The sequence below is a fragment of the Chaetodon trifascialis genome, chromosome 23 (genome assembly GCF_039877785.1).
Source record: "Chaetodon trifascialis isolate fChaTrf1 chromosome 23, fChaTrf1.hap1, whole genome shotgun sequence".
NCBI classification, from domain to species: Eukaryota; Metazoa; Chordata; class Actinopteri; order Chaetodontiformes; family Chaetodontidae; genus Chaetodon; species Chaetodon trifascialis.
The window spans coordinates 736701-761099 of NC_092078.1; the positions used below are offsets into that span (position 1 = coordinate 736701).

Genomic DNA, 24399 nt, shown 5'->3' on the forward strand with positions numbered 1-24399 from the left:
CGTTCCAGCTTTTATGGTCTGGAGGGGGATTAGTGAGTGTTCCCAGGCGGGTCCAGGATCAGGGCTGCGTGCTGTGGACCTGAGCGGCTGAGGGACGGACAGGTTTTCCATCTGTGACAGTGACTTGTGGGATGCTCACCTGTGGACAGGTGCGCAGGACGGTGAGGCCGTGCAGGACACTGTGGTGAGTCCCTGAGGTGAGGTCCAGGTGTCGAACAGTGGTTTGGTTTCTCCTGTTTGAACTTGGAGGAATGAATGCAGCATTTTCTCTTTTCAGGCTTCTGCTGCCGTCAGCGTACCTGAAGGCGTCTGAAGATCATCACAGATCTGATCGAATGCGGATCAGCGTGTTCTGCAGTGTCAGACGTTCCATTTAGATTTGAGGTGTTTGCACTGAATATTTCCACTCTGCTACATCTCAGAGGGAGATGCTGTACTTTGTACTGCTCCACATTTGCCCAGCAAGCAGACAGCTTTAGAGGAAATAAATGAGATTTGCTTCTGCTGCATTTAGTTTTTGTTGTGCTGTTGTCCATCATGAATCCAACACTGCCACCAGTCAGTTCACTAAACTCCAGGTGTGTCTTCAGGACATAAAGGCCTGGATGACCTGCAGCTTTCTCTTACTAAAATAAATACTGCTGTTCTTGGCACTAAAAACATTAGAAACTCATTATCTGATGATGTGGCGACTGTGGATGGCACCTCACCTCTCTAAGGAATCTGGGACTTTTGTTCAGGATATTTCCTTTAACTAACATGTAAAACAAATTTCAATCACTGCTAGGACCAAGAGTTTGACAAGCAAAGCTTAAAGGTTTGTTTATGGTTTTAAATACAGCCAGAACAGGATTTTACAGTAGAATAAAAGGTTTGTTTAAAACAATAAAGTTTTTCTTTATACCGTGCAAAAAAAGACTTAAAGGTGGTCGAAAAAAGGGTTCGTGACACATTTTAGTGAAACAAAGTTTCTGTTAAGGGATTCAGTAAAGGACTGTGCAGGTCTGATATGTTGCAGAGAAAAACGAGCCCACGGGAAGGAAACGTGTGATGGGAGCCAAAAACAGCAGGAAGCCGCCTGAGGTCCACAGGCGTTTAATACACAACGTCTGTCCTCCTTAACACTGTCACATGCCTGAAAAATATCGTCTCAGTGATTCTGACTCGCCTCGCTGGCCTAAAATTTTTTATGTGACAGAAAACTTTCAAAATAAGTCACGAGTACGGACCAACATGCCTCTAGATTCTTGATTGAATTGATTTCTAAATTGTGTTAGCTCCTCCTGAATACAGAGAAATTCAGTAAGAACCGACAAAACTCCTGAGCTCAGCGAGCTGTGATGGACCTCCACCCCGGTCAGGTTCCAGTTTGACTTCTTGGACGTCACATAAGCAGGCGCTTCCTGCTGCCTCACTGGGACGCTGGGACGCTGGGACGCTGGGACGCTGGGACGCTGGGACGCTGGGACGCTGGGACGCTGGGACGCTGGGACAGAGCACCGGCTTTAGAAATCAGGGTCTGGTTCAGGTTTGGGATTTGAGCCATGAAGGTCCTCACATATATGAAGTACAAACAGGTGTGTGTGTGTGTGTGTGTGTGTGTGTGTGTGTGTGTGTGTGTGTGTGTGTGTGTGTGTGTGTGTGTGTGCTCAGCAGAATCATTCAGCTTTAACATGCAAGATGTCACAGAGTCCGGGATGCTTCTGAAGAACCTGAGAAAACACACACACACACACACACACACACACACACACACACACACACACACACACACACACACACACACACACACACACACACACACACACACCCTTAGTAAACAAGTTAACAGTAATATAATACATACAGCAGAGTCGTAGTCGAGTTAAAGTTCCTCCTTCAGGCTTGAAAGTCCGGCTGAAATCATGTTTAGTTATCATCGCCTTGAATAACGTCAGCGTGTTTGAAATATGTTATTGATGGATTTTTGTTCTTAAGAACAAAGAGAAAGCTCCTTTTCCTGGGGTGTGTCTGTGTTTGATGGACAGCAGCTGGCCGAGTGTTAAACCAATGACAGGCCTTCAGGCCGCGGCGTGCATGCGTGCGTGCGTGCGTGCGTGCGTGCGTGCGTGCGTGCGTGCGTGCGTGCGTGCGTGCGCAGCTCGTTGGGATGAAAGCGTCAGCGGTGTAACAGCTAATGAGCGAGCTGCAGACTGACGGCAGCGGAGCGATTTTCCACCGTGAATGTTTGTTTGGTGGGGTCCTTCAGTTGAATCTAACTTGATTTAGCTGTTAAACTGAAATATGATTAAGGCATCCTTATATACATTATGTGAGCCAGCCAATGAGAGACCAGGGTTGAACTGGTCTTCTACCTTCAGTGTGGTGAGGATTTCTCCAAACAGATGCTGAGCCTCCTGAGTGTCCGGGTCCTCAAAGTAATCGGACGCAGAGATCTCGACCATTATAGATCGGATGTTATCGCACGTACCTGCAGTGACACAGACGACGCTCTCTGAGTCATTTCCATCACAGAATAATAAAAACACTAATATGTGTGTGTTCAGAGGACAGTTAGTGTGTCTCACTGTGGAAGTGCAGGATGGCCTGACCGCTGACAGGTGTGTGTGTCAGGACCAGTGTTTCCAGTCTCTTCAGTCCTGCTTCACACAGCTCGGTCGCCGCCTGCAGGCCGAGGTCGGTAATACGCTCCAACTCCAGCACCTGCAGGTCAGCACAGCTACGCACTGCACACACACACACACACACACACACACACACACACACACACACACACACACACACACACATCATAACTCATCATGTGTCACTCCTGACCATTATGTTACCAATTACTACGTTTTATTACCAAAGTCTTTCCAGAGTCTCCGTGTGTTGATTGATCAGTGGATTATTTGTTTAGTCTATAAAATGTGAAGAAAAGGTGAAAAGTGTCCAAGAGAATTTTCCAGGTGTCGTATTTCTTCAACAGTCCACAATCCGAACATATTCAGTTCATAATAACAAAGAAAAGAGCAAATGGTCACGTTGGAGACGTGACAGCAGCTGAGTGGTTAACTGATCGTTCGACTAATCGTTTCAGCGCTGTTCTGTAGTGTTTCGGTGTTTAAAGGTTTGTTGTTTTAAACTTAGAATCCTTCACATTTTTTGAATTCAGGACAGTTTTCAAGAGGAGCGAGTTTTGAGTTGTGTTATCGTACTTCCTGCCCTCCATCTGCAGTTCGCACTGCAACAAAAGAGCAAGGCGACATCATCTGCAAACAACCTGATAAAATGCACTGAAAGACAATAACCTGAATATAAGCTGATATTATGAATATATGCACAAAGTCAGAGTCTTTAGCAGAGGTTGATTGTTAACTGCGATGTCACTACTATAATAAGAATAAGAATAATAATAATAATAGTATTTTTTTTTAAAACTGAAAATAAACAGCAGTGTTTCTCTGAAAACCGTACCTGTCAATACAATGTGAAAACAGATAGTGTGTGGGAGAATAAATGCAAACATCTTACACCCTCATCCAGTTATTAAGCAGCTGCAATAATTGCACCAAAACATTCAAAAAACTAGATTAAAAAAAAAAAAAAAAACTTACCCAAAGCAACCAACCCCTGACTCCCACAGCCAGCCCCGCCCACACTGAGCGAGCGGAGGCGTGGCCAGCATCGACCAATCGTCTGCAGGCAACGGTTTCCAAAACGAGTGGGTTGTTGGCTGTGGGTTGTTGAGAGAACAAGTGACGTGTTAAATTTGAGGAGTGGGCTGCATTAAACAGAGAGGTGTAGACCCACGGCCAGTTTATTAGGTACAGCTAGCTAAACCAGTCATGAACCATGTTACTCTGCTACGCTGCGCTACATCATACATGTTTGATACTTAAGAAGTGACGTTATGGAGACGTCGCTGACATCATGTCTGTAAACTCCTCACGCTGAAGGATCATCAGGGAAGATAACGTGTTCAGACTGGCCTCAGATCCAGGACGCCCAAACCCGGCCAGTCCAGCAGGACTCAGGCCTCCTGCTCTGTGATCGTCCTCACTGTGTTTGCATGCAGCTGAAACCTCATTTTTCTGTTTCACGGCTCACTGAATGAGCTTGAACCGATCGATCCAACCTCAGAAATGCCACCTGTTCACCGATCACAGGACTCAACGCGAATGCCAGTTATTGTCAATGGACTCTGCTGTGTGATTGGACAGATCAACATTTAAACTGAGTGACCACAGAGACGCCGTGGGCGCCGAAGGCCCCTTTCTCACCTGTACAGCCACACACCCTCTGACCGTCCTCATCATCGTTTTACAAAAGCTCAGAATGCCAACCACAGATTGACCATTTACCTGCTGTGTGTGTGAGGACAGTGTTCAGACTAATGTACAGTGTGTGTGTGCGTGTGCGTGTGTGTGTGTGTGTGTGTGTACTGACCAGGGGTGAGCTGGCGCCACCTGAAGGCTGCTTATGTTCCTGCAGCCTGCACCCAGGGCCCAGAGAACCTCCTGACCAAGAGGATCTGATGAACTCCTGTGGGTGCAGGTAAACAGACAGGTACACAGACAGGTGAAGAGTCAGACAGGTACACAGACAGGTACACAGACAGGTGAAGAGTCAGACAGGTACACAGACAGGTACACAGACAGGTGAAGAGTCAGACAGGTAACGTATTGAAGGAGGTAAGAGGCAGGAACACAGACAGCCAGGTGAACAGGTGGGTAAGCAGTCACCTGTATGTGAGCGTGTGCAGGTTCCTGCAGTAGCAGCTGGCCAGCCACAGCGTCCTGTCCGTGAGGATGTGAGGACACTGAGAGACAGACAGGTGGAGCAGACTGCCCCCCGCTGAGCGCAGCAGGGCCTCCACCCCCGACTCCACGCTGCCGCTGAGAGCAGAAACACACACAGGCCGGTTACAGTACCCACAATGCACAGGGAGCACATCTCTTCTCTGGTTGGTGTTCTGCTGCTTCTGCGTCTTCCTGTTGTCTGTTCTGTTCTGACCAATCAGGCAAGAGCTGGACTGAAATTACAGACTGTTACCAAGGCAACATGCATTTTTTCAGCTCAAAAAAGATAAGAAAAGCTTTGAAAAGCTTCCCAGCATGCCACACTGCTGAGCGCTAATCCCTGAGAGCTGCGTGTGTGTGTGTGTGTCACACAGGTATTGGACGGGGCTCGGGTTCAGGTTCAGGTTCAGTTTCAGGTTCAGGTTCAGGTCTTACCGAGTGCTCCTGTGGTAATCCTCTCGCGCCTCATCAGCTCGTCTGTTTCGAGGCTTCAGGTTGTTGAGAACCATGGACTGAGTCTGAGTACACCACTGAGACAGAGTGGTCAGGAACTGCACACACACACACACACACACACACACACACACACACACACACACACACACACACACACACACACACACACACACACACACACACACACACACACACACACACACACACAGAGAGTACATTAATCTGAGCACTGTCCTCACAGGTGCACTCCTTCCCTGTTTGTTGCTAACAGCTGCAGCGATGAGGTGACCGACACGTCGTGCTTCGCGTTACAATCACTCACGAGAATCCGTCTCGCGGTTCCAAGCTATGTGCTTGTTGCCGGACCTCAGAGGTTCTGACCAATCAGAATCCTGTGAGGAACCACTGGCAGTTACAGGCGTGGTTTAGACGACGGCGAGAATTATCAGAAGTGGCGAGTATTTCTTCGCTGTATGAGCAGAGACGGCACTGAAGACGCTCTCACTCTGCAGCAGATGGTTTGTTGATCTGATTGGTTGAAGTTGGGCTGTGACAGACAGTGATAGACAGATGCTTCATCCAATCAGCTGCTCAGTTTTTTGCACAGAGGATGGCTCAAACCATCTGGCTCATCAGCTTCACGTTACGGGCGATTGAAGAGAATTTGTGGCATCATCATGCTCGCATTAAATTTCTCTCCAGACCGTCTGGCTTTCTCCACATCACTGGACTGATGATGATGATGGTGAGAATCTATCTGAACCTCATTGTTTAATGAAGAAGACATGATGAAGATGATGATAATGGGAACATGTTGTCGATGAGTTTAACGAACACAGCAGCTTAAAACTGTTGACGAGAACGACTCTAACAAAAATGATGATATCAGTAACAGTTTGATGATGATGAAAACACTTCTGATGAAGATGATGAAGGCTCGTGTACCTCGGCCGATACCCGGGCGTCCTCCAGCCGGAGGCGGGTCCAAACCACTGGGTGCCGAGCAACAAACCGCCAATCGGAACAAACCTCAGCCGCGCGCAGCAGGGAGTGCACGTCCAAATAAGGAAACACACAGAAAAGCCCCGCCCTCGACCTCAAGGTGTCCGCCCCCAACTTCCTGTTGCCATGACAATGGGTCGGGGTGGACTGGAGGGAGGAGGGAGCTGCTGCAGGGAGAAGGAGGAAGAGGAGGGAGAGAAAGAAAATAAGGAGAAGGAAAGAAAAGAAACTCCACGGCTCGACTACGAACCTGAACCAGGAGCAGAGAGCAGAGGCACGCTTTACCTGACGCAGGTGTGTGTGCGCTGTTCCAGAATCCTTCTTCTTCCTCCTCATCCTCCTCCTCCTCCTCAGTGCTGTGGTGACGGTGGTTTCGCTTGGTCCATGTTCTCCTGGATCCTCCCTCGCCAACCCTGGACACACAGAAGAAGAAGAGGAGGAGGAGGAGTACGAGACAAGACGATGAAGAAAAACAGGAGAAACAGAAGGACGATCGAACATTACGAAAGCGAGAAATAAAGTATATTAACTCACCTCCTCCACACACGCACACACACACACACGCACGCACACACACGCACGCACGCACACACACGCATGCACACGCACGCACACACACATTTTTATTGGACCTAATGAATCTAATCAGCTGTTTGTGACGCTGCAGCAGCATTACATCCCAGCACTGTGCCTGGTCTGACCTGAAAGCTGATGCTGTGCTCAGGCACTCATCCTCAGCCATCAGTGGGTGGCATGAAAATATCTACATGGAAACACGGAAGCAGGCGTCTCCAGAGGACGCTGTGTCAGCTGGGCTCCCGCGGCAGCCGCTGCTGACCTCTGCTCCGGGCTACATTAGCCACTATTAGCATGACACGGCACACAACTGGCAGCAGTTGCATTGTGGGTAATGTCGGCACCAGGGTTTGACTGGAAAGCGACAATGTCTGAGGACTGTAACGATACATCTGTGGTGAAGCTTTCTTCTGTCACGGGCTGGCTAAAGGGATAAAAAAGAAAAAAAAAGACATTTCTGGCTCACAAAAAATGATGCTTGTTTCTAAATTTTCTCCTGTTCGACTTTTTTTCTTGCAACATATTGTTCTATCCAAAAATCCAGTGTGAGAGGAGCAAGAGAAGAGTCTACAGCGACAGCCATCCACAATCAAATACTGTACGAACCACAGTCTCTCTCTCCCCCCGTCTCCTCCTCCCCTCTCTCGTCGAGTCCCTGATGGAGCGTAGTGGTGGGGGTGGAGATGGACCAACGCCCCCTCACCGTCCCACCCCCCTGAACCCAGAGACAAGGTCCGCATTTGGCCGGTCAGACGGCTGGAAGAGGATACAGCAGAAAGACATCCACAGAAACATGAGCGCTCTTTCAGCAGAACCCTGAACTCATCTCCAACATGAAAGAGTTCAAAACTGTGAAAAATGTGAAAAATGACGTTATTGATAAAATGTTCAATAAAAGATTAAATTCATGCTCCATGGTGCAGTGTGATCAAATCTTGCAGGTTCAGATGCATCATGGTCCAAACTGGTCTCGACAGAGGAACACTGTTCAGGTACCTGTAGTGATGGTGGCTGCCCAGTCCGTCCGAGCCGGAGACACTGTAACTCCTCTGGAGGAGGGAGAGGAGGAGGAGAAGGATGAAGAGGAACAGGGACAACAGGACAAAACTGACAAAAGAGCAAGAAAATGAAAGAAAGACTGGGACAGAAGGAGGAAGGACGAGATGTGGAGTGAGCAGAGTTCATGCTGCTGAGACGTCAGTGTCAAACTAAAAGTGCGTAAATCTCAAATAAAACCGGAAATCTACACGACTGTTGATCCAAGCTCCATTCAACACAATGCAAACAGCCGTAAATGAGTTAGGAGGTATCTGAAATGACTTAACGAGGCAGGTGACAGCATCCCGAGCTTTGTGTCTCATTGTTTGGACAATCGTCCACCTGCTTGGGAAACCTCGAAGCGTGAACATGCCTGCTGCCATGAAACAGCCTACGGTCCGCTAACGGCAGGTATGAAGCTACGCTTGTGTGTGACTGAGCGACCTGGTTTGGTATCATGAGCCTGAAGGTCAAACTGAAATGTCCACATCGATCCTGAGTTTTGGACATGAACATGTATGGACTATCTACAGACTTGCAGCTCTGACACAAATGGCACATATATGATTTAAACGTGTTTTACAAGGTTTACAAATGTAAAGGTACCGTAATTTCCGGACTATAAGCCGCTACTTTTTTCACATGCTTTCAACCCTGCGGCTTAAACAACGAAGCGGCGAATCTATAGATTTTTACAGGCTAGCGGCCTCCAGGGGGCGCTCTAGCAGGACGGGTGGAGGACATAATGCACAGAGGAAGACCCTAGTTTGATTGTGTTTTCTGGTAGGCTAACAGGCTATGGCCGCTAGGCTGGTCATGTGTTACTGCACGTTTACAGTCGTTTTACTGCCATGTTACAGACACTGTTTGGAAAAAAACGTTTATTTACTGTAATTAAAAATGGAAAAAATCTTTCTGTGTAAATATCTTATGTTACAACGTGGGCACCTGTGGCTTATAGACAGGTGCGGCCTTTATATGTACACATCTTTGTTTCTTTCTAAATTTAGTTGGTGTGGCTTATATTCAGGTGCGCTCAATAGTCCAGAAATTACGGTAGTTTTGTGAGGTATATTACAGAAATCGCAGATTTTCTCACCCGGTTGCCGATGGTTCCCTGCGTTGGGTCTGCGATGACGTCATCAGTGCTGCCGTCCAGACTGCGTCCTCCTCGGCCAGGTACAGGTGTGTACTCCTCTGTGAGTGCGTACGGGTCAGCGTATGCGTCTGCGTGTGTGTATTTGCCGTTGTGGTGTGTGTAGTGGTTGTGATGTGTGTGTGAGTTGAGCAGCAGCAGCTGTCTTTCCGCACAGTCGACTCGTTCCAACAACGTCTCAATGAACACCTGAGACCAAACGCAGCGTGTTTCAGCAGCAGGGAAGCATCCCAGAAAGCATCTCCCTTTATCTTCAACAAATCAGCTTCACTTCAACTCACGACAGCAGGTTCTCGACCGCAAACACATTTTTCACTGACATCCAACACCTCAAGCTAACTTGAAGCAACTGTTAGCTAACAGGAACCAGTTTGATTGAGTCATTAAACATACAGACTCAACAATTAGTTAACCCCCACAGCAGCAAAGGGGGCAGCGTATAACTAAACTGTATGTTCAGTAAAAATAAGCAGAACAAAAAACCAGACGATGAGATAATGTTAGCTAACAGTTCGCCAACTGAACCAATTTTAGCAGCTCACATTAAACTGAACATTTCAGCTAACCTGAAAAAAAAACTGCTATCAAAACAAGTTTTATTCCCAGAACTGAACTTAAGTTAACTGTTTGGATCTTTAGCTAACCTGAACCAGTTTTCAAGCTGCCAAACGGAAAACCAGACCCACATCGTTTCGTGTTAGATTGAAGAGCTAGCTCACAAACTGACATGGTTAACGAGCGGGAATCATCCTGCGAGGTTCACAGTGACTTCACACAGCTGTAGCTCATTAGTGAGTAACGTCAGCCATCTTTGGAGTATAAAAGGATATATTTCACTGGTTTTGACTGAGCTGAGATACGCTAATCTCACCATCAACACACACCTTCGAACACCACAGACACGCTAAAAAAAGTTTGTTCGATTTACTTAAATGAGAAAAGTCGCTAAATGCCCAGAAATGAGACGGTCACCTGCAGTCTGGACTTGGCCTCTGCCTCTTTCTCTGCCGTGTCCCTCAGAAAACACTCGATGTTCATCATCTCCCTGCAACACACACACACACACACACACACACACACACACACACACACACACACACACACACACACACACACACACACACACACACACACACACACACACACACACACACACCCTCAGGTCAGCTGTCATCTTCTGTTTATCATCACAGCAAACCACAGCTGAGTGTGTGTGTGTGTGTGTGTGTGTGTGTGTGTGTGTGTGTGTGTTTCCTCTCTCTGTGCGTCATGGTGTGTCAGACAGCACTTCTGTTTCTGTCTATTGCTGATCTACGTTGAACTTCTACACTGTAGACACACACCACTGTGTCGCCACTCCCGTTATTTTCTTCGGACTTATGGAGGATAAGGATATTTATGATGCTTTGGGGGATTTAAACAGGAAGTACAGTGCTGCCATGGATTGAGTGGGTGGCTGTGGGCTCCAACCTGAGCCCTTTTTTAACCTCTATTTGTTTACATTTGGTCAAATTGTCACCGTTAAAAGTTCTGACTTGCTTAATGAGTTACTGGCAGTTCCTGTTTGCTGTGCCCATGCGTGTACAAACATGGACGACGCCCTGACTCTGAGTACACTATGTGGATTTATGTTCTGATGGCCCGCCCACGGGACTCCACAGACACAAACTCTACATTCACGTTTCTACTCATATTAAACACTGTGTGAAGGAAGTGTAGGCAGCACTGAGTCTGAAAACCTGTGGATCGTTCATGACACAAACAGCAAACGACAGTCTGCTTGTGTTGGAAAGGATCTCCAAAGTATACAAACGAAACTTCAGAGGGACTCGGACACAAAGGGAAAGAAAGCTTGGAGATACTGACTGTTGGCGCTCACGCAGCTCTTTCTCTTTTCCTTCCAGATCTTTCTTTAACTGCTCCATCATCTCCACGGCAGCAGAGACCTGACAGATAAAAAGCATCCGATGCCCAATCATTCGCTGGATTTCCAGATGTCTTCAAAAACGTCAGTCAGGTTGAAAAGCAGGTGAAATGGATGCTCCAGCATCAGTGCTCCACCCACCTGTCTGGACATGTACGCCGCCCTCTCCTCCACTTCCTGTTTCTCACTCTTCAGTCGCTCCCTGTCCCGCCTCTCCAGCTCTAGCTCCGCCTCCCTCCTCTGTAGCTCCACCTTCAGTCGACCCATGCGGCGGTTCACCCTCTCCTCCACCTCCGCAAACGTCCGGGCGATTTTCCGATCCAGCCCCAGCCCCAGCCTCTCCTCCAGACCGATCCCCACTGACAGCCCGAGCTCCAGGCCCAGCTGGACCTGTACCTCGCCCAGGTTACCACCAGGAAAAGGCTCCAGACAGCTGGGGAGGGCCAGAGCGGTGGAGGGGTCCCCTGGAGGTCCTGCAGAAGAGGGGAGAGCGCGATCTGAAAGGCCAAACATTTCCCTGAGCAACTGGACAGAGGAAGACGAGGAAGCGAGATCCAGGCAGGCCAGTGGCAGGGGGACGCTGGGGGCATCCTTGCCCAGAGAAGAGCTCTGTCTGTGGGACACAGCTTGGCCGGGCAGTGGCAGGAGAGCATCAGGTCTGGAGCTTCTAACCCGAGCCTGAAATGTAAGATCACGTTAGCGCCATCCCATAGGACGAGGAATCGATCTGACAATCGGTTTATCATTTTGGATCATTTTTTGAGAAAAACAAGCCAAACGATCTGGCTCCAGCCTCTCAAACATGACGATTTGATGCTCTGTCTTTGTCATACATGGCAGGAAACTGAACATCCTGAATATTTTGGGCTGCTGGTTGGAGAAAACAAGACTTCTGAAGATGTCTCCTTGGCATTTATTATACCAAACAACTAATCAATCAGATTAATTGATAATGAGTCAGCACGATATGAATTACCTGAGACAGGACCAGCAGGGTCTCGTAGGTGTGTCGGCTGACCAGGTGAGACCGGAGCTCAGGCACAGAGGCGAAGCGAAACTCGTCCCCACAGCGAGGACAAAAGTAGGGCAGCTCCGAGGAAGACGAAGACATGCTTCACCAGGGAGCTGCAGACCTGGAAGAAGAAACAGGAGCAGCTCAGAAACAACAGGAGCACTGCAGGAGGGAGAGTGACGGAGCACCAGCGCCGCCGCCGCCGCCGCCGGAGGAGGAGGAGGAGGAGGAGGAGGAGGACGAAAGAACTCCATCTGCACGCACACACACACACTATTACACAGTCCTCAAGAATGAGTAAACCTGAGTAAGAACTGGGTCAGTGTGTGTGTGTGTGTGTGTGTGTGTGTGTGTGTGTGTGTGTGTGTGTGTGTGTGTGTGTGCTACATAATTGATTGTGTGGAGATAAAGATTTAATGAGACTGAAATTTGCAGATTAAAACCAGCAAAGCTTCAGCTAAATGTGTGTGTGTGTGTGTGTGTGCGCGTGCCTGCAGGATTTCACATTAATGTGTGTGTGTTTCTAATCGCCAAGTGAAGCATGCATCTTCCACCCCACTGACTGTGTGTGTGTGTGTGTGTGTGTGTGTGTGTGTGTGTGTGTGTGTGTGTGTGTGTGTGTGTGTGTGTGTTCAGGAATCTTCAGCATGGATGGATGAGCAGGAAGAAAGAGCTCAGTGGGTGTGGACTGTTTCTGCAGATCAACTCTTCAAATATGAGACATTTTGGACAAACATCTCGTGCCTCCTCTCCAGACAAACTCACCGTTTGTCCAGTTCACCGGAAACGTCACAGCAGCACAGGTGAGCTCAGTCAAACTAGTTACCTGAGTGTCGGTGCGTCAGCTCGGCGGAATTTCACAGAGCATAATAATCCGGTGAAAAGCCCGTCGGTTTGTCGGTGGCTCTACCGGCTGAAACACTTGTCTGTTACCTGTTCAGCACGCGCATCCGTCGCTGTGTCGGTCGGTCAGCTCGTCCTAAAATCCGCCGCCGTGGTCTCCCTGCGCGCGTCCATCAGCTCCCTCGATCCGGTACCGGAAAGGTCTCGTGTAGGAGCAGCGGCGGAAGCCGACGCTCTGTGTGTGTGTGTGTGTGTGTGTGTGTGTGTGTGTGTGTGTGTGTGTGTGAGTTTGTGTGTGCGTTCCAACCGCCGCCCCGCGCGCCCCCTCCCCTCGGCGTGTTGCTGCCGCGTGCTGCTGCTGTTGCTGACGTAAAAGCCGCGTGACGCGTCAGTCCTGATGTAGAGGTTGGGGGGGGGGGGGGGGGGGGGATCCTGCATTCAAAACCTTATTGAAGTAAAAGTATGTGTGTATTACCAGCAAAATCTACTTAAAGTACTGCAGTGTACGTCACCGCCGGCAGGTGAAAAGATGAGGAGGTCATGAACTTTGACCCCAGCATGACGTTATTTTATTGATCTTGTGTACGAATTAAAACAGCATGTCAAAAGTGAAGTAAGAACACTGCAAGTGCTTGAAGTAAAAGTACTTGTGTGTGAGTAAAGTGTTCCAGTCAGTGTGCTGCTGACTGTGGATTCATGTTCCTGTGCATTCATGTGTTCATTCATGTGTTCATTCATGTGTTCATTCATGTGTTCATTCTAGTGCTGTCAATCGATTAAAATATTTAATCGCACATTTTTATCTATTCTAAATGTCCCATTAATTATCATTTTAATACTGTTATCAACATGGAAAAGTGGATCGGTTGCCTTGTGCAAATGTTTTTTTATTGAAAACAACGTGTCGTGTTATATTTCACACTAACATTCTCATTTGAATGAATCAAATCTCACACAGTTTAACGCTGTCAACAAACAGATGACAAAATAATAAATGCTTGGTTACAAAAAAGTCCCTTCAGCAGCCCTTTCTAAGGGATCAAAACAGGGAGATCCAAGATAAAGTCAAAGGTCACATCATTGTAAAGTAGGACTCAGCCTGTAGTGCAGTTAAACCACGGCTGAAACTTTCCTTTCTTAAGTTTCCTCTGAGGCGCAGCAGGTAGTGCACGTGCCTCACAGCAAGAAGGTCGCAGGTTTGATTCCCGGGTCGGGCCTTTCTGTGTGAAGTTTGCATGTTCTTCCCGTGCATGCGTGGCTTCTCTCCGGCTTCCTCCCACAGACCAAAAACATGCTCATTAGGCTGATTGGTGACTCTAAATTGCCCCTAGGTGTGAGTGTGAGTGTGAGTGTGAGTGTGAGTGTGAGTGTGAGTGTGAGTGTGAATGGTTGTGTGTTTGTGCCCTGCGATCGGCTGGCGACCGGCCCAGGGTGTACCCCCCCCCCCCCCCCCCCCCGCGACCCCAAAAGGGATAAGTGGCATAAAAAATGGATGGATGGAAGTTTCCTCTGAACATCCCAGCAGTCAGACTGTGATGCTGTGTTTGTTCAGCAGAGGCTCATCAGCCTCTTCTTTCTCTCCAGAAACAGTGAACATCACTTGTCTCTGGCTGCAGTCAGCTTGTTTTTAGTTGCGGTATCCATCTGTCTCTGTCAAAGCTTTGGTCTTGTCAGTCGATCCATCTGCAACTTTTTGAAACTAAAGTTTCTATTCAGAATCTTGTTCGCGTCCATTTCGGCGTTTCGCGCCTGACATCCGCCGACACTTTCACAGCTAGCGAGCAGGCGAGACCAAACATGCGTGGGGCGTGTCTATTGTTTTGTTTCCGGTTTACAATCGGATCCTGTAGTCTTGTAACGTTACTAGCAGTGGACACAGCTTCTAAAAAACTACAAGTTCACGAGGTCACAAAGAGCGTTAATCGCACGATAAAAAAAATGACGCCGTTAAAATTGATCTGCCTTAATAACGCAATATTTATTTTACAGCACTAGTTCATTCATGTTCCTGTTCATTCATGTGTTCATTCATGTTCCTGTTCATTCATGTGTTCATTCATGTGTTCATTCATGTTCCTGTTCATTCATGTGTTCATTCATGTGTTCATTCATGTTCCTGCTGCGTTCATGTGTTCATTCATGTGTTCATTCATGTTCCTGCTGCGTTCATGTGTTCATTCATGTGTTCATTCATGTTCCTGTTCGTTCATGTGTTCATTCACGTGTTCATTATGTGTTCATTCATGTTCCTGCTGCATTCATGTGTTCATTCATTTTAGTGCTGCATCCATGTGTTCATTCATGTTCCTGCTGCATTCATGTGTTCATTCATGTGTGCGTTCATGTGTTCATCCATGTGTTCATTCATGTTCCTGCTGCATTCATGTGTTCATTCATGTGTGCGTTCATGTGTTCATTCATGTGTTCATTCATGTTCCTGTGCGTTCATGTGTTCATTCATGTGTGCGTTCATGTGTTCATTCATGTGTTCATTCATGTGTTCATTCATGTGTTCATTCATGTGTTCATCCATGTTCCTGCTGTAGGTGTTTCAGCTCATTGAACTCCTTCATCTCCTGTTGCTGCTTTAATCTTCATCACTGCTTCAGATTGTAGAAGATCATCACATGTTTGCAGCGCGGCGTCCTGTCAGAACCTCGTATCTAAAAGTGTGACGAGCTGAGTGGAAAGTATGAAAAGTACTTTTCTCACTGCATTAAATGGAAATACTCAAGTAAAGTACAGCAACCTCGAACGTGTACAGTACTCGAGGGATGGACTCCAGAGGAGTTGTAGTTCTGACTCATGAACACTGGAGGGCACCAAAATCCTGCAGAGTGTGTGTGTGTGTGTGTGTGTGTGTGTGTGTGTGTGTGTGTGTGCGTGTGTGTGTGTGTGTGTGTGAGTGCGTGAGAGAGAGTGTCTGGTGATATTCTCTGTTTTCCTTCGTGTTCAGATTAGCAGTGAATGCTAACTGCTAACTGTTCAGTGGTTGTTTATTCTGACTCAGTCACACACACACGCACACACACACACACACACACACACACACACACACACACAGAGCAGCTGTTTGATGGAGCTTTTAAACATGAAACTAAATATTTGTAACGTTTTTAAAGGTTCACGTCTTCAGCGGGAACCAATGAGCTGAGAGCTGAGAGCCAGAGACAGGAAGTGAGACAGGAAGTGAGACAGGACTGAGAGACGGACAACAGCTGCCTGGTGACGAATGAACAGAACGGCTACAGGAATCTGTGACGATGACTTGAGGGATGATGAAGATGAGGCTGCTCGAGAGGATGACGATGGGATCTCAATGATGAAGACAGTGATGTGTAGTACTAAAAAAGACATTTGTAGTGATGAAGAAGATACTCAGTGATGATGATGATGATAAGAGGATGAAAAGGTCGTCACCATGAGAATGAAAACGATGATGATGCTCTTCACAAAGAGGAAGATGTCAGTGACGGTGATGATGGTGACAATGCTCAAGACGATGAAGACGGTTATAAAAAGATGGCATTTATAATGAAGATGAAGATGTTTGTCCTGATGATGATGATGATGAAGGTAGAGAATATTTGTCCGGTCATGGTGCTGATGAGGATGATGAAGGTGATGATGATGATGATGATGACACAAAATCTTTGTCCTCATGGTGAAGATGATGATAAAGAAGATGATGAGGATGAGGATGAGGATGATGATGATGATGATGATGATGATGATGATGATGATGATGATGACGATGATGATGATGATAAAGAAGATGATGATGAGGATGATGATGATGATAAAGAAGATGATGATGACGATGAGGAGGAGGATGAGGATGGTGAAGTGGAGGAAGCATACTGGACTCGTGCTGCTGTGTGTTAGTTTATTGACAGCCTCCATGCACATCGAGCGAACATTCACCTGCACATCCAGGTGTGCTGCTCAGCCTGAGCTTCAGACAGGACACGTATCCCACAATGCATCAGTGCATCTCTACCACAGCTCAAAGTTCTCTAACAGAGTTCAGCGTCTGCGAGGACTTCCAGTCGTTTCATAGAAAAGTGACATCATCGCACACACAGCGTGACGTGAAGAGGTAGACGAGCCATCTAGAAAAATAAACGATCTTACAAACATAGAGCTCCTCAGTGACGTCAGATAGAAAGCAGAAAAATCTCTGAGTGAAACAGACACAATCACCACACTCTGACGTCAGCATTCACAGTTTGTTCACTTCACGTCCTCATGCAGAAAAGTTTAAGATCAGTATTTTACAGCAAAGCTTTCCTCGTTCTGCCGCAGCTCCTCTGCGGAGCCGCGCAGAGCACCGTGATGATCAGCAGGAAGGCTGGTCCAGGATCAGAGCTCAGCAGCCTTTACAGCCGCCTTCCTCTCCGAATCCTCTTCATCACCCCTCACTTTCCTCCCACAGTCCTGCTGGAGTAGACAGAAGCAGTACACATGCGCCACGAGGGGCGGCAGAATCTGGACTTTGAAGTCCTCTGAACACCTTTAAACACCTTTAAAGCTGCCTTCAGCTAAAATCGCCCTCAGTGTGACGTCACGTGGAAAGGTCTCTCTGACGCTTTCCGGTTGACGGGTCAAATCCTGAAGCTTTAACTTCTCTCAACGAGACCACGCACCGCTGACGCTCAGACGCCAGGCGCGTTCAGGGCCAGGGAGTAGGCGGCCATCATCTGTGCGCGCAGCTGCTGCTTGACGTGCACGCGCCCGTGCCTCTTCCTCTCGTCGCTGCGCGCGAAGCGCTTCCCGCACACATCGCACGAGAAGGGCTTTTCCCCCGTGTGTGTGCGCGTGTGCGTGGTCAGGTGGTCGCTGCGGCTGAAGCTGCGCGCGCAGATGGTGCACTGAAAGGGCTTCTGTCCCGTGTGAATGCGCACGTGTCTGTTCAGCTCGTCCGAGCGCGAGAAGCGGCGCTCGCACCCTTGCACGGAGCAGGGGAACGGTTTCACTTTCAGGCCGTTCTTGGGGGGAGCTCTCCTGCCCCCGCGTGACAGTTTGGGGGCTCCCGTCGCGTGCACACCGTTGATGTTGACTATCGGGAATGCGCCCTGCAGGAGCGAGGAGAGGAGATGGGCGTCCAGGGTGGAGGGGAGGGCGGAGGTGGGGGGAGGGAGGTGTGGGTTGCTCCCGCTCTGCGCGAACTCCGTCTTGACTACCGGACGGCTGGTGACGTAGCTGCTGGAATCTCCCCCGGTAACCGGTGCAACCGCTAAGCTTTTCAGCCAGTCCTCCAGCCCCAGCGGCTCCTGCTTCACCTCACAGCCGGGCTTCAGCTCGCCCTGAGCGGCCTCGGAACACAGCAGCGAGTCGATGAAATCAGCCACATCCACCTGTTGCTCCAGAGCGGACAGCGGGAGGAGAGAGTCGGCGCTGGCCGAGTATAAGGCATCATTCCCGGTCACTGAAGATTGTCCACACCCGCTGCTGCAGCTGGGGGTCCCAAACTCGTTCTTAACCACCACTGGGTGTGAAATCGAGGCGGGAGGCAGCAGATGGGCTGCGGCCAGAGGAGGGATGCTCAAGTCGGAGCCCAGAGCCATGGGTGGAGATGGAACGAAGAGCGGGGGCGAGGTGGAGGCTGTAGCTGAGGAGGGCGCTGCTTCGCGGAGAGAGCCAGCGTCGCCCTGCTGCTCCATCTCGGTGCAGATCCCGACGATCTCTGTAATCATGTTGAGGATCGCGTCCGCGGTGCTGCTCAGACCCGCGGCTGCCGCTACCGGCTCCGGCTCACTGAAGAAGCTGCCGGTGTAGCCGAGCGAGGGCGAGAGCGTGTCCGAGGAGCAGTCGCTGAAGTCAGAGAAGAAGTCTGAGTCAGAGGCGTCAGTTCCCGGAGAGAAAACTGAGGAGAGAGAAGGGGGGGGGGGTTATTGTCATTGCATAATAGGCTGAGTGGGCCGCTCAGCTGCCTACACACTGAAATATCAATATGATGCGAAGCTGCATGCAAAGAGCTGCAGCGGGACGCTCTGAGTCCTCTTTCTGCTCGGGGCTCAGTCACACCTGCTGCAGGTCACCAACGACATGTTCACATTCTGACCAATTCACTCACTGAACACCGACACAGTGCAGCATATTCTGACTCATTTGTTACCAATTAACACGCACACACCTTGACAGAAAGGTGATCCCACGTCAGAGTCTGCTGCGTCGCTGGCGCTCGAGCCCACACTGTCCACCCAGGCGCTGCACGCGTCCTCAAACTCCGACATGAAGCTGTCGTCGCGCTCCAGAAGCATTGCGGGAACTGTTGCAGGTGGCAGTTTAAGTGTGCGCAGGCCGCTGCTGAGCTTTACCGACCGGTACCAGGTGGTTGAGCTGCTGTCGGGGATTCCCTCGCGGCGTTAAAAAATCCCGTTATTAATCCGTGAGCGGAGTCTCGGTGCGCTCCGTTCGTCCGCTCGGTGATGCTGGAGATGCTGGACTCGCTCTGCTCGCTGCGCGTTATATACTCCCCGTCTCCTAGGTAACTCCCGTCCCGGCCTTATTGGTCTGCACCGGCGCGAGGGATTCCCCCCGCCGCGAGCTCCGTAGCTGCCCAAATATGGGCTGCGTCCGGTTGTGACGGCGGGTATCCCCATGCCATAAAAGGACAGGCGGGAGAGCGACGTAGAGAGGAGAGGAGAGAGGGGTTTCCTCCACTGCGGCAACAGAGCGGCAGGCAGAGATTATACAAGCAGCGGGGGGGTGTAGAGGAGAGGAAGAAGACATGGGTGGATGAGTGATGCAGCAAAGGATGGAGGGAAAATGGAAGAACAGGAGATGCATTATGCCCCGAGTTTAGCAACACAGTGTTGTTGTTGTTGTTGTTGTTGTTGTTGTTGTTGTTGTTGTTAAAGGGATAATATTCCATTTGTTTTGCACAGTGAAAGAGGAAGAGCATGCCGTGTGTTCATCATCTTCCTCGCCTTCAGGTGGACCTCTGTGCGTCTCTGCTGTGAGCAGCTGCAGTGCTGCGGACAGAAACACGCACATCATCACACAGCGGCGCGCCACGCAAACACGACGAGATTCAGGGCAACGTTACATGAAAGGACCGAGGAACAGAAGCTGCAGCTTTGCATCGTTTCCATGAAGCTGACGTGAAGCTCGGTGGCCGCCGGTCCGCTGAACGCGCCACATACTCAGCATTTCACTTCAGTGCTGTGTTTTCCAGTGGTGGAGCAAGTACTCAGAGTACTTTCATTTTCCATGCTTTAAGTGTTGATGATACTTGCAGGACTTTTACTTCTGACAGAATATTTAGCCATAAAAAACATTAAGTTTTTTATTTTAGATTTTCATCCTTTGGACTGGGGCTGACAGAGCCTTCACAGGTGCTGAAAGGATGAAAAAGTGTTTGTTTAATTGGAAATGCTCTTAAAAACACTCTGATTGAGCGAGTTTGATTGCACTCAGAATTAGTTCAGCTTGATTCAGTTTATTACACGTTTCATTTTGGCTGTAATTTAGCCAATGAGAACAAATAATAATAATAATAATAAGACCTTTGTAAAGAGGCTCTTTCAGACCCAAACCCTGAAAAATGTTTATGTATAACTGCTTATTGCTTTATTCCTCATGTTGTCTGTATATGCACTGTCGTGTGTAAAACACTTTTGTTGAATTTGTATTCAAAGGTCGTGTTTTGATTGAATATGTGAAAGTGTAGCTAACAGCAGTAGCTAACATGGCTAATTGCTCCCTCTCAATAATGTGCAACTGAGAACCAAATTTTCATGACCATCCATCTAATAGTTGTTGAGATGTTTCAGTCTGAACCAAAGTGTTGAACTGTCTGGACAACATTTCCATCCACAGAGTGAAAACAGCATTTTAAAGGTTTGTAGTCACAGGGAGGCCAGAGTCGACCTACTGGATTTGAGTTGTAGAAACCTGAAAACGTGTCGCCTGCTTCTGGCTAGTGGGGAGTCCAAGGTGTTTGACCTCTGCGACACACAGACTGCCGAGGCTGGGGATCAGACCGCCGGCCGCTCTACCTCCTGCGCCATCGTCTAATCCGTCCATGCCATCGAGTCTTCACAAGTTCTCATCGGACTGTAGTAGCAACAAAGAGGACCTGTAAGAGGACTGCAGTGTCCCCCGCGGCGTCCAACGACATGGTGTGGGGCTCATCGGGGTTGCTCTGTGGTCCATCTCCTAGTGTTGTAGGGGTTTCAGTTACATGATTAATGTCTAATTTCTCTACATATTAACTTGACGTTGTGAGCGAGCAGGCGCTGAGGCTGCTGGCCGTCATGTGTGACAGAAACCCTTCACACATGAGCGGTGAAAGCACTAAATCAAGAAGCAATGATATGGAAGTATGTGTGTGGGGGCGGGGTAAGAGAGACTGTTGCCATGGCGCTGTGCCACCTTCTGTTCCCTCCACCTGTTACAAACATTAACGAGCACGCACTCCTAAAAAAAACTGCGTGATGTTTGAGGAGCGCCGTGGCGTCAGAAGCTCAGTTTCTTCAGTTTCTGAGTCACACCTCATCAGTCAGCTGGTCAGCTGTCAACAGCACCTATTTATAATCTAACTACTGAAACACTGTTGGACTCCAGATTTTGTCTTTTTTATTCCACACATGGGGCTGCACGGTGGCGCAGCAGGTAGTGCACGTGCAGGTTCGATTCCCGGGTCGGGCCCTTCTGTGTGAAGTTTGCATGTTCTTCCCGTGCATGCGTGGTTCTTTCCGGCTTCCTCCCACAGACCAAAAACATGCTCATTAGGCTGATTGGTGACTCTAAATTGCCCCTAGGTGTGAGTGTGAGTGTGAATGGTTGTGTGTATGTGCCCTGCGATCGGCTGGCGACCGGTCCAGGGTGGACCCTGCCCCTCGCCCGTCGACAGCCGAGATAGGCTCCGGCCCCCCCGCGACCCCGAAAGGAATAAGCGGCATAGAAAATGGATGGATGGATATTCCACACATTTTTCTTCCTTATAAAAACCGGGTGCTTACATTGCCCACAATGCAATTCAACCACCTGCCCTAGTGGCCTGGAGCTCCAGAGCTCTGCCAGCGTGTGTGTTTCAGTTTCAAACTTGATGTCTTCAACCAACACTGACTCGAGTGACATCACCTGAGGACATTTATCACAGCTCCCACTGAGACACTGAAGGCTTTAGACCAGCTTTAAACACGGTGAGGAGAGCCACTCAGTCAGGAAAAATGGAGGACATGTGCAAGTTCCTCTAATGTCCACTAGATGCTGCTCAAGAACACTGACTGTATTGACCTGATGGGTAAACCTCCACCGTCTCCGAAATATAAATTGATGGCTGCACCACAGAAGAGCGGCCATTGCAGTTGTTGACGCCACGCTTTGCACTATTGAACTCTAGCGCTCCCAACTGTACATTTAGGTCAAATCTAGGTTTTGGGTTTCAGCTCACTTGAATAGCTAACAATACAGCCAGTGGCGTTGCTCGGGTCTCTTGGGGCTCCAAGCAAGAAATCCCTGGGTCCCCCACCCCACTCATGCACGCTGCAAAAATTTGTTTTTTGCACAATTTCTTGGACATTTGAGATGAATACTGAAAAAATAGATTTGTGGTTCTCAAAGTGAGGTCCAGGGACCAACAGAGGTCCCTGAAAGCCCAGGCCCATCAATAATCATTGTTGTAAATAAGTGGCCGGGGCCCCCCAAGTGGCCGGGGGCTCCAAGCAACTGCCTGGCTCGCCTGTCTGCAAGAACCCGCCCCTGAATACAGCATTAAAAGGGGCTTTAAAACTTTCTCGCAAAGCCTGGAGGAAAGGCTACAATAGACCATTTGTAATATCTCCATTTGACCAACTTCATGTATACAGATCCCATAATAAGAAGACAACCAGTAGATGGGGCAATGTCCCTTTTGACTGCTGTCACAGGGATTCCAAGTCGACTGTCACCTTTTTATTCTATTTTATTTCATTTTTTAACTCCAAACTGGGCATCCAATCAACGATTTCTGGGGGTTTGTGTCATCCCGTCTTAACATGACTGATCAGTGTTTCCCTTCTCTCCTGTTTTCTCTCTGTGAAGTCTAGAGAAAATGTCCTAATTCCCCCCGTCCCTGAGGACACACCAGGGCCAAGTACAGCAGCTGATGACAAGGAGGAAGAGGAGGAACACCAGTTAGGAGGAAGATATGAGGTCACAGAGGAGAGCAGAGAGAGAATGGAAAGATGTTGTTTTGAATGAAGAAGAGGAATAAAACGTGTTAAAGTCAGTTTTGTAGATTTCCTGGATATCAGGCCTGATATTCACACACTGGGTTTAAGCTCCTGGTCATACGCATCGTTGTCATTGAGGCTGTAGGCTGAGTGTGGAGGAAGGAGGTTATGTGTGTTTACAGCAGAGCGACTGAGACTGGAGGGAGGAGGTGTTCAGAGAGAGGTCAGATAAGCAGAGGCTTTCTGCCCTGCGCTTGTTGTTTCAGCCTCGCGTTAGTGGTTGTTGCGGCAACAGAACAACCTTGAAATACTTCCTGATGTCCCTCCAGATTTTGGTTGTGGGTACAGCCCTCACACGGGATGAAGATGTAGGTCTACGCCCACATACTGCATGGCCTTACCTCGGGCTCACCGTGGAGACCAGACAATCTGTTCCCAAATCAACCTTTCTTCAGCTGCTTAAATGAGCCCTTAGAGAGCCTTAACTCACAGAATATGGAGTTCCGGTGTCTAACTAACTGACCTCACAAGGAATCAATTACCAGGCCAATGGCACGCAGTGAGGAGTGAATCACAGTCCATCACCTGTGCACAGGTGGTGCAGAGACAGACCAGTACCTGATGAGGACCACCACGAGTGAATGACACTGGAAAACATCATGAAACCTGCTGCTGAGAGAAAGAGCGGCGAGGCGTCCAGCAGAGAGCAGAGGAGGACAGGAAAGTTTGAGGGACAGCGTTGATCACTCTTCTTTCTTCTTTCTCCCATCAATCATCTGACGGCCCCTCAGACTGACCTGGTCACCCTTTGGAGGGGCCCCACGCCTCAGATGGGCCCCTCTGGACTAAACCACCCAGCTGTACATAAAGTAGTCGAAAGTAGCTCCACCTGCAGCAGCTCCAACAGTAACACATGTTTTGGGCATTACTTTGATACTTGAAGTTCATTTTGCTGTTAATACTTCTGTACTTTGAGTGAAGTTTGGTTTTCAGTGCAGGACTTGTTGTACTTGTACTTGATGACTTCTCCCATCGCTCAAGGCGCAATACCTCTAAATAGTTGGAGTATTCCTTTAAGGCTGAACGTGGGGTACATTCAGACTGTGACAGCCTGGTGTGAGTCTTGTGTCCATGAAGCAGTAGCTAAATATATTTAGACAAGTACTATTCTAAAGCACTAATCTGACATATTTGTACTTTACTTGAGTATTTCCGTTCTCTACCACTGTTTACTCCATCTGACAAAACATACTGTGGTGTGTCTTAGTTCACACATTGATTCATTAATTAAAGTCATTAATTCTAAAAGCTATGAATATAATAACACACGAGCTAGTGCAGAACAATACGCGACGTAAGCGTTCATTAATGGACGGACAGCTGGAACTCGTCCTGTGGACACCCTGAAGTGGAAGCTGCTGTTCGATCAGATGAAGAGTGACGAT

General features: G+C 48.6%; 2 protein-coding genes across 2 annotated transcripts; both read right to left on the minus strand.

Annotated features, from left to right (window-relative positions):
- Positions 1-798: 798 nt before the first annotated feature.
- On the minus strand, positions 799-13145 carry LOC139351196 (F-box only protein 41-like). The gene is made up of 17 exons (XM_070992967.1): positions 12882-13145; positions 11913-12069; positions 11078-11614; positions 10879-10958; positions 9985-10057; positions 8956-9201; positions 7815-7867; positions 7425-7574; positions 6528-6655; positions 6186-6409; positions 5220-5335; positions 4728-4880; positions 4432-4527; positions 3600-3718; positions 2568-2726; positions 2355-2470; positions 799-1712 (listed from the first exon to the last, which is right to left on the minus strand). Exons 2-17 carry the CDS (start codon positions 12045-12047, stop codon positions 1659-1661), a joined length of 2439 nt encoding a protein of 812 aa, XP_070849068.1. The 5' UTR covers positions 12048-12069; positions 12882-13145; the 3' UTR covers positions 799-1658.
- Positions 13146-16669: 3524 nt separating this feature from the next.
- On the minus strand, positions 16670-19236 carry LOC139351222 (early growth response protein 1-like). The gene is made up of 2 exons (XM_070993019.1): positions 18928-19236; positions 16670-18657 (listed from the first exon to the last, which is right to left on the minus strand). Exons 1-2 carry the CDS (start codon positions 19052-19054, stop codon positions 17447-17449), a joined length of 1338 nt encoding a protein of 445 aa, XP_070849120.1. The 5' UTR covers positions 19055-19236; the 3' UTR covers positions 16670-17446.
- Positions 19237-24399: the final 5163 nt, after the last annotated feature.

Excerpts from the sequence above, each read along its gene's own strand:
- LOC139351222 (XM_070993019.1), bottom strand. The coding sequence starts at position 19,054 with ATGCTTCTGGAGCGCGACGACAGCTTCATGTCGGAGTTTGAGGACGCG. Across the intron at positions 18,658-18,927 it reads GGGATCACCTTTCTGTCAAG|TTTTCTCTCCGGGAACTGAC; the intron begins GTGTGTGCGTGT and ends CTCTCTCCTCAG.
- LOC139351196 (XM_070992967.1), bottom strand. The coding sequence starts at position 12,047 with ATGTCTTCGTCTTCCTCGGAGCTGCCCTACTTTTGTCCTCGCTGTGGG. Across the intron at positions 3,719-4,431 it reads GTGGCGCCAGCTCACCCCTG|CCAACAACCCACTCGTTTTG; the intron begins GTCAGTACACAC and ends AACAACCCACAG. Across the intron at positions 2,727-3,599 it reads TCAGGGGTTGGTTGCTTTGG|TGCGTAGCTGTGCTGACCTG; the intron begins GTAAGTTTTTTT and ends GTGTGTGTGCAG.